At 25.9% G+C, this 9820-nt stretch overlaps 1 protein-coding gene across 1 annotated transcript; it reads right to left on the bottom strand.

The window, feature by feature from the left end:
• Nucleotides 1–1029: 1029 nt before the first annotated feature.
• LOC132929807 (chromosome-associated kinesin KIF4) lies at nucleotides 1030–9388 on the bottom strand. The gene is made up of 21 exons (XM_060995384.1): nucleotides 9029–9388; nucleotides 8229–8461; nucleotides 7968–8158; nucleotides 7208–7351; nucleotides 7031–7131; nucleotides 6773–6975; nucleotides 6534–6709; nucleotides 6294–6473; nucleotides 6107–6232; nucleotides 5694–6043; nucleotides 5483–5627; nucleotides 5187–5408; nucleotides 4935–5123; nucleotides 4722–4860; nucleotides 4080–4216; nucleotides 3890–4003; nucleotides 3575–3820; nucleotides 3433–3516; nucleotides 3182–3370; nucleotides 2097–2170; nucleotides 1030–1549 (listed from the first exon to the last, which is right to left on the bottom strand). The coding sequence occupies exons 2-21, from the start codon at nucleotides 8449–8451 to the stop codon at nucleotides 1489–1491; spliced, it is 3294 nt and encodes a 1097-aa protein (XP_060851367.1). The 5' UTR covers nucleotides 8452–8461; nucleotides 9029–9388; the 3' UTR covers nucleotides 1030–1488.
• Nucleotides 9389–9820: the final 432 nt, after the last annotated feature.

Below are 9820 nucleotides of genomic sequence, written 5' to 3'. Positions count from 1 at the left end.
GAAATATGAAAAGGGACAACAAATGGAGCAGTGGAATGTATGGAATGTTAAGGAACTCTAAATTGTACACGGGATAGGAGAGACGACGCATCATATGTACCATCAATAATAATTCTTTGAAGGAATTTTAGATTTATATTAGTTTTTCTATCAGTTAAGGTATCTAAACATAATGCATGTAAAATAGGAGTGTAGTCATAACGCCATGTACCAGGTGATTGATTTTGAGAACACTGCCGTCTGCCGGCAAAGTATAGAAAGCGCCTCTGGACACGCTTTATGAATAATCGGATGCAGTGTATGGATCCCGTAGGATGCAAGCGTACTCTAATAATGGGCGAACTATAGAGAGCAGTAGAGAATTTTTAGTGAGGACAGTTTAAAGTTGAATGAAACACGTCTTATAAATGTCTTATAGACTTTGCAACTAGTCGATTGGATATGAGGGATATATTATATTGTATAATGTATGATTAACTTAACACAAGTGAAAAATATCTTACAAAGTATCAGGGCTGTATTCATAGCAGGGTAAGAGGGCATGAGCCAGTGGCGAAATTGTAAAAGGGACGCAAATTTCAATATTATCTAATAATTGTTATAACATAATATGTAATCATTTTTTCATATATTTGAAAATTTTATATTTATTTAAACAACTTACTACAGTAAAATCTATTTTTATTTTTATTGTATAAAAATTATTTTGGTTAAAACTGTTATTCCAACAGTCTTTTGGAGACTTGGAGTACAATATTATATTTGAAATATTGGTAATTCATTATACGTAGAATATCTATATATTATACCATAAAAATACTAGACAATACTTAATGTACAATAATATACTTACTTAAATTGTTTTAACTTTTATTTTATCCATTTATTGTGTTAATAATATATTAAAAGTATAATTTTGGTGTTATATCTGGTGGTCCGCTCCCTTGGGAGATTTCTGGCTGTGCCGCTCAGTTAACCAGTTAGTATTTAAGCACTATATGCTTAAACAAAAAAAACACATAATTGAAATACATTCAAAAAATTATATTTTATTATTAATACAATTTTAAACTAAATATTGTTAAATATTAATAAATGGAAAATTTTAAGACAATTGGATATGTTATCCATGATAAAAATTATTTAACAAAATTAACAATAACCTTAACTCATCGCAAACTTAATATATTTTTTAAAGTTAAATAATGTTGAAGGTAATGTCTTAGTAATTTTTAATAAGAAAACTACAACTTTACAGTTATTTTTTTAATTTTATTAATTACAAAAGGTAGTAAAATCTATATTAAAAAAAAACACATAAAATTAATATACATATATACATATTATACCAAAATACCCAAATTTAGAAAAATGAATCTAATAAAATAAATAAATAAGTGTTGGTCAAAAAATTAAACGTAAAAAAACATGATAGAAGAGTATAAATTAAAAAGGCTATTTACCGACATTAAAATTTTTCAATTTACATTATTCTAAAATTTTATCGTATGTTTCATTTGCTATGTCTGCTATTGTGGGCAATTCGGTTCTAAAACATAACATTATTAGATTAGTTATAAATATTTTTTTTTAAATAAATAGTACTTGTTGGGTGTTTGTTATTATACTGTGTACACAGACTTTTTTGTACACCACAACAAAATTTTTAAATAAATAATTAATACATAAATTAATACAAAAACATTTAACTATATTTCCTAAAGATTCTTTACTTGTTATTTCTTATCTATTTATACATATTTTATTGGTTTAAATGATATGGTTTTGTTACTGAAATTTAAACCGGTATTAAATATTGTGGTATATGACTCATTAAAATTAATTTTTAATATTATTTTAATTTAAATTAGTAAAATTTGTAAAATATACTATAGGTATGCACTTGAAATAACACATTATGGTCACATGGTTATAATTTAAAATATTACAAATGTTTACTATTTAAATTAAAGTACAGTTGTATGGTGGTGGGGCAATACATTTTATATTATTCTTTATAAAGGAAATTACAAACAAATTACAAAACAATAATAATTTACAAAATAATATAAATAGGATAAAATAATCATACTAACTTTGGTTTTTTAAATGTTTGGTTCAAAACATTTTCAAGTATTTCTTCTTCTTCTTCTTGGATAGGTTCATGTTTCTGAAATAAAAAGTAAAGTAATTATTTTTTTCTATTATTATAATTTAATGTTTTTATTTAAATTTGGTACAGTGATATCACTAACAATATCTAAAAGCATTTGTTTTAACTTGACATTTTGTCCAAAAAATATGTTAACAAATTACATATTATATTAATTTAACTCTTTTTAAAAATCATGTTGAGCTCATTGCAGAAACTAATTAGGGCAAATTAAATAAAATAATCATTACTATCACTTTTAATACATTTCTTGAATATCAAATGACATTAATTACTAGTTTAACATAGGATGTAAGAGAATTAATATTTTTATACCAATATAAAAAATTATATAAAATAAGCAAAATGCATTACATTATTACTGTTAAAATTGTATAATTAATTTGATTTAAGGGTGCTAGTGTAGCGTGCAATCTAACGCTTACATGTGCTCTAACTGTGATCTACCCATTACTATCCAGTTCTTTATTGGTTATTTGAAGGTGGTTCTGTCATTCACAAATAAGTGACCTTCATACCAATGTTTAACAGCAAAAGGGTTCATTCATGGAACTGTTAATCAAGAAAATGATGACATGTTGACCCCTAACATGTGCGCACACATATTAAAGAAAAAGAGAGGCATACTTATCCATATGCTTCAGTCCCATTTAGATCAGTATTGTTGGAAGATATGGCAGAAAAGTGAATCAGATTTGTTCATTGCTTTTTTAGAAATTATGCGAGCTACATACATAAATAAAGACAACTAAATTGGCTAAAACGAATCTTTTATATGGATATAATTTAAATTTGAACTTTTTCTAGCTATATACAGGTAAATATTTTTGAAATTAATGTAAGGCCACCTCCTCGTGGTCTTTTGAGTAATGTTAAGCGTATCACAAATCACGGTCACCAACAAGCTGGTAGATAGCACCATTACACTAGCACCGATTTAAGTGATAATAACAATTAATATCCTTACGTCCAATAACATATTTTACAAAATAAAATTACAAGACTTACAGGTGAATGTCTATTTGTGCACGCTGCAGCAGAACATTTACAATACTTGGAACAGGACAAATTCTTTTTTTGGCACATACAAATATTTTTTAAACAATTTTTGATGCATAAACACATAGGTTGTCCTTCAGCATTCCTTTTTAAATTCAAACGATTTGCACGTTCTTCAGAAGGTTCAAACATCCTGCTCTAAAGTTTTACAATGCATTTTAATTAATTCTAGTTTAAATTGATAGATTATATTAAAATACCTCTCGTTTTAACTTGTTCAAACGTCGACGTAATGGTGTAATATCTACACAATTTTCTTTGGTATCATCAACCTCAATGTTAGTCTGTAACAATAATTATTAATTATAAATCAAATCTAAAAATAATTAGAGTTTAACCTACTGGAGTTATAGGGGAAGAATTCATATTTTTAGATTTTGAAGATTTTGAACGGTATGAACCAACTCCACTATTTACAACTGTTTGAAGATCTAATATTAGCTTGTCTTTTTGATTTAATTCTTCTCTTAGCTGTTCAAATTTACTAAGTTGATCATCATAGATCCTGAATCGTTCTGCAAATTCACCACCATTACCTCCATTTAATACTCTCTCTTTCTCATTTAATTGTCTCAATAAAACTAGAATCTAAAATTAATATACATATATATATATAGTCAATCATTTTTTATACCATAACTTTAATAATAGTATTACATTGTCTTCATATTCCTTTTGAAGATGTTCTACTTGCTTTTGATGTTTATTCATTATGTCTAATACTTTCTTCTCTCCGCTTTTAATAATATCTTTTTTTTCGAGTAAAGATGCCTTAAATCAAATTTACAAAATGATTAACCTTATGTATAGAACTTTTAATTAATAATAAATCTAACAATTTTCTTACTTTAAGTTCCTCAATTTGATTCTGTAATTCTAACATAGCTCTCCTATTATCAGCAGCTACATGGAATACATGTTTTAAAGCAGTTTTGGTATCAGCAATTGTTGTTAAATGATCAAAACGATTTTTTTTCATTAATTCTGTGAACATATATTAATTATTTCAAAAATAATACCAAAACTATATTTTATTTGAAAATTAAAAGGTACGATAAATATTATTTATGGAAAAAAATGAATAGGCTAGTATTTAAACAATAATATAAAGTTAATTTTCTTCAATCTAATAATAGTAATCGCATAGAAAGGTAAAACAATTTTTAGAGAAAATAAATGTTGCTTTAGTTACAGTATTAAAAATTTAAGGCTAAAATTACAAAAATTAAACATATTTTTTTCTAAGGCAATAATGCATTTATACATTCAAGTACCACAAAATACTAATATTTTGTACCAAAGTAAAACAAAGAGTACCAACAAGTCAATCTTTAAATAAAAAGTAAAAAAGCACAAAATATATTTTTAATAATTACAAATATATAGCTATAGCTAATTAAAACAATTAATTCTAAAACTTAAATATTATAAAAAATTTTAACTAATATAGAAGTACAGATATAAATAAATATTTTTAAATGATGCATACCTTCATTACTATCAAATATTTTTTGTCTAAGTTCCATTATCTGTGCAGTTCTTAACTGTAATTCTTCAGTTATTTCATTTTTATCCATTTTTAAACCAAACTTAAATTCATCTGTGAGTCCTGTTGTTTCAAGTTGCTCCTAAAAAAATTAATCATTATTACATAAAATAAAACATTTTTATTTCATAAATATTGTATATATTTTTTTTTTACTTCACATCTCTGTATCATTTTATATATAGTTTCTCGATCTATTTCCAATTGCTCTAAAGTTTTTTCCGCATCAACTGTACTCATTAGCACATCCAACTCTTCATTTACCCATTTCTGAATACGCTGAGCTTTTGGCATAAACGCCTCATCTCTTTTAACCTCAATAGCTTTGCGGACTGCAAGAGCATCCTAAATAATTATTACAGAAATAAATAGAGATAATTTATTATAATATATAACCAATGAAATTACTTTGAGTCTTTTATTAACATTTGCAGCTTCTTCTAATTTACGTTTCAGAGCCGCTTGTTGTCTAACATGTAATCGTTCCATACGAATCATTTGATTTTTTTGTTTACGTTCATTTTCCTTTAAACGACAAAGTTCTCGATCACGTTCTAACTTAAACTGTCTAAACTTTTCATTTTCACTTTTCATTTGTTGAATTAATTTTACTTTCATAACTTTAATGCTCTAAAAAAAATCCTTATCATTAAAGCTGAAAGTAAGAATCATAAAAGAAATATTTTTTAAATGATCTAACTGACCTTTATTTCATTATTTAAATTTTCTACTTTTTTATCATTCTTAGCTTTCATCTTAATAATTCGATCTTGCTCTAAACATTTCTTGGTTAGATTTGATATTTTTTGCTCAAGCTCTTGCAACTTTTTACGTCTTTGTTCAGATAACCTTGTATTAAAAAAAAAATTATTTTTTAATAATATGAATTATATAAATATTATAATGTAAACATACTTAGAATTAATATTATTTGTTTGAGCAGCTTTAAGAGCTTCTTCTAATTGATCACGTTCTTGTTTTAATTGTTCAAGTTTATTTTTTAATTCTTCTGTACTTTCTTCAGGACAATATTCACCAATATGAGAAACTGATTCAATTAGTTTAGCAGCTAAATGCTCCTTCATAGCTAGTTCTTTATTCAATTTGTTAAGTTCACGATTTAACTGTATTGTTTCCATAACCATTTGCTCTTTAGTTTGATCAGTTTCATTATCTGGGTCAGATACATCATCTTCATCCATGTCTTCAGTAGCAGTAACATAATCATCTCCGCTAATTTCTACTTCGGTTCGATTATGTTCATCCTACAAGTAGATGACATTTAATTATTTTTAAGTAATTTCAACTATTTTATTAAAGTAATATACCATAATTGAGCCAATTTTATGTTTTATATTATTAAATTCTTCTAAATCATTGCACTTTAATGCATTTTCAAAATCTATTTTTAATTCTTCAAGATTTTTTTTCATTGTATCACGTCCAGTTTCAGCCTATTTCAAAAAAAGTATTAATAATTCAAAATCCCAAATGGGAAAAGCATTAAATATTTACTAATAATGCTTTCATGTTTAGTGATGCACTTTGTGTCATGTATTCACTCAATACTTGACTCATAGCACGTATCTTTTCTTGTAAATCTTTATTAGTTTTTTGCAATGTAATATGTTCTGGTGGACAACTGACAAAACCATTAGTTTCCATTGCAACTATTTTTAGTTTCAAATCATGATTCTAAATTTGAAAAATGCGACATGAAACACTGATTATTTAAGTGAAATTTAAATTAATTACCTCCTTAGAAAGTGCAGAAATTTGGGCAGTAATTGGATCCTGGTTTACAACAGGCTTATTTTTAATTTGTAATGCTCTATTAGCATACCGTAAAGTACTAACAGTTTCATCCATATTATAGTCAGCAGGACTAATACATGCAATCATTAATGTCACAGAATTTCCGCCCAAAGAGTCTGTAAACAGTAGTTGATGAAAAAATAAAAATCTTTTTAGTTTCATTAAATTAAAATATTTACCTTGCAATAAACGAGTAAGTTTACTATCTCTATAAGAAATATGAGCAGATTTCTCACATAAGGAAGTAATAACGTTTCCCAAAGACAATAAACCCTTGTTAATATTAACACCTTCTTTAAATCTTTCACCAGTAGCTTTTGTTTTTTTGCTTCGTTCTGATCCAGCTAAGTCTACCAAGTGAAATTTGGCAGTTGTATTGTTTCTAAACACATAGTTTTTAGTAAAAAATAATTAGATTATTCAAAAAAATATTTTACCCATTTTCTTGCATTTGACTTATGGTTAAAGTAAATATACAATGACTACGAGATGATTGAGCATTCATTGCAGTTGCACCAGTTGCTCTACCACTAGAACCCTAAAACAAGTATCAACATTTAATGAATAGATATTGAAAATAATATCTCAATACCCAGATCATAAAAAATAATCACCTGTACTAAACATTGAAGTGTTGAAGAAAAATCAGTTACACCTATTTCAGTTAAACCAGGAATACAAATTCCACGGCCATCTTCTCTAATATCAAGTGTAGCTCTATTAGGGGATAAGAGATCATACACTTGTTCTTGATAAAGCTGTAAATTAATTTGTAATAATTTAATATACATAAATAATTAAATATAAAACACAATATTGTAAATTAATACATACAAAACTTGAATTAGATAAGTAGTGAGGGAGCAAGACTATGTTTAATATCTCTTTATTTCTTATATCAACCCATCCAATGAATATATAACTTACAGAATATACTTTAATTTTACAGAATTATAAAAATGTAGGACTTAATTGTTTTTTTTTTTTTAATTCCGCAATGAATACATGAATTCTGTTACTTGATAAGTATTTATACAATACAATTACTCAATGAATGTAATATGTACAAATTATCACCTAACTAGTTTTCAAAAAAGTCGGCCAAAGATAAGACTAATAGACAATGAAAAATGCAAAGTTAAAGATTTTATTCTAGAGTACAAATATAAAAGATCTTTCTTAAAAGACTACAACAAGAGGAGTATGGTTGAAGAAGTCAAAACCAACTAATAAGAGCAATAATGGAACTATGAAAAACTTTAAACAAAGAGAAAAAATAGTCAAAAATAGTGCAAAAGCATTTGACAGGAATTTAAGTGAGTATCAAATGACACACATTTATTATAAATAAATAAATTTAAACAAATTAAATACTTCAATAAATGATGCTTTGATTGAAAATTTAGCTTCTTCCGATTTATTTTGTACTTCGTTGAATATATTTTGGATAGCTCGTGGAATAATACCTTTTTCTTCTTCATTATCATCATCCACAAAATTTGTACCCATTGAATGAGTTTTACCTGAACCAGTTTGACCATATGCTAATATGGTAACATTATATCCTAAAATAAAATCAGAATTGCAGTTTATCATTACAAAAAAATTATATGAAAACATGAATTATATTCCTACCACTAAACAATTTTTGAACTAAATCTTCAACAGCTGAATGATAAACTTGGTTTTGTGAATTTTCAGGACTAAATACATAATTAAATGTAAATGTTAAGTTAGCATTATTATTCACAATTATCTGCTGGTTAACTGAATCTGCTAATACACAATTTGAACATCCACGATCCAATTCAGATTTTACAAGAGGACGAACACGAATTGCTACTCTTATAGAATCCATATTGTTAAAACTGAAAAATAAATAAATTATTAATTAATATTATGTATAATAATAATGTATTTTCCCAAGATACACTTTTCTATTAAATTATCCTTAAAGTACGTAATAACCATTTCACTAATTGCAAACAATAATTTCAAAAATTAATACTTGGGTTCCTATAAAAATGTTGACTCACCCAAACCCACCTAATTATACCAAAGTTTTGTTCAGCCAAATCAATTATATGTTTGCTTTAATATTTTAATAAGTTAACATATTATCAATCTTAGAGACAACTGGCAAGGGTATTATCTGAGGAATCTTATAAGCTTTTATTAATATTTTAATTTAAAATTATATTATGGGCATTTTATAACTATAAATATGAAATAGTTATAATTAACTTAAAAGACTAGAAGATGATGTGGGTATATAAAATTCATAGTTAAATGCTTAAAAGGTTATTTCACTCTAACAATAAAACTAACTCAAATTCGCTTCATTACACCTTGAATGGGAAATAAAGAAAAATTAAATAGAATACTGTCATTTTGTTAACTATATTGTAAAATGTTCATTATATTAATTTACTTACATTTCCAATTATTATTAAAAATACAAAAACTACAGACAAAATAATGACTGAAATGTAATCGTTTATACTATATACACTGTATTTTAAGTTAAAAGTACTAAAAAGTAAAACCGTGTACACTAAACAGTGATATATTAGAGTTATAGAGTTAATTATACGAATTATAACTTGAAAGTAGTAATTAATAAATTGTAAGTTAACTGATAATCATTATTAAATATAATCGTTATTTTGAATTTTAAACTTTTTCAAGAATGATGAAACATGAAACTGATTAATTTTTAAAAAAAATTTAGAACAACTACTATATCCACTGTTCAGCGACCAGTATTCCAGAAACCGATGAGTTTACAACGTTTACGTCTTTACGATTACAAAATTTACATTCGAATTCAAGATTTGACAGTTATCCCGACAGTGTGACCAACAACGAGATAAATTCTAGTGTGATCTTTGTGATGATGTAAAAAATATGCTACTTTAAATAGTTTTTTTTATTCCATAATATTATATTATTAATTATTAGGTATAATACATTTTTCCACGGTCTTATCATAGTAGGCATAATACCGTATACCTAAAAGGCTAAAAATACAAACTAAGCTAAACGTAAATGTAAAAAGAGAAGTAAATGAAATATCTATACTAATATATAAAATGATAGCGTTTGTTTGTATGTTCGGGATAAACTCCGAAACTACTTATTCAATCGTCGTGCAGTTTTTTTTTAAATTAAAGAGGACATCAGTGATCACAGAGAATGACATAGGCATAAATTTAGTCCTATAAAAT

This window comes from Rhopalosiphum padi, chromosome 4 (assembly GCF_020882245.1).
Source record: "Rhopalosiphum padi isolate XX-2018 chromosome 4, ASM2088224v1, whole genome shotgun sequence".
Classification (NCBI taxonomy): Eukaryota; Metazoa; Arthropoda; class Insecta; order Hemiptera; family Aphididae; genus Rhopalosiphum; species Rhopalosiphum padi.
This window is presented reverse-complemented; position numbering and strand designations above follow the sequence as displayed.

Coding starts and splice junctions, on each gene's coding strand:
- LOC132929807 (XM_060995384.1), bottom strand. CDS start 8,451: ATGGATTCTATAAGAGTAGCAATTCGTGTTCGTCCTCTTGTAAAATCT. Junction 7,352..7,967: donor TCAAAGCATCATTTATTGAA/GTATTTAATTTG, acceptor ATTAATTTACAG/CTTTATCAAGAACAAGTGTA. Junction 6,044..6,106: donor ATAAAATTGGCTCAATTATG/GTATATTACTTT, acceptor ATCTACTTGTAG/GATGAACATAATCGAACCGA.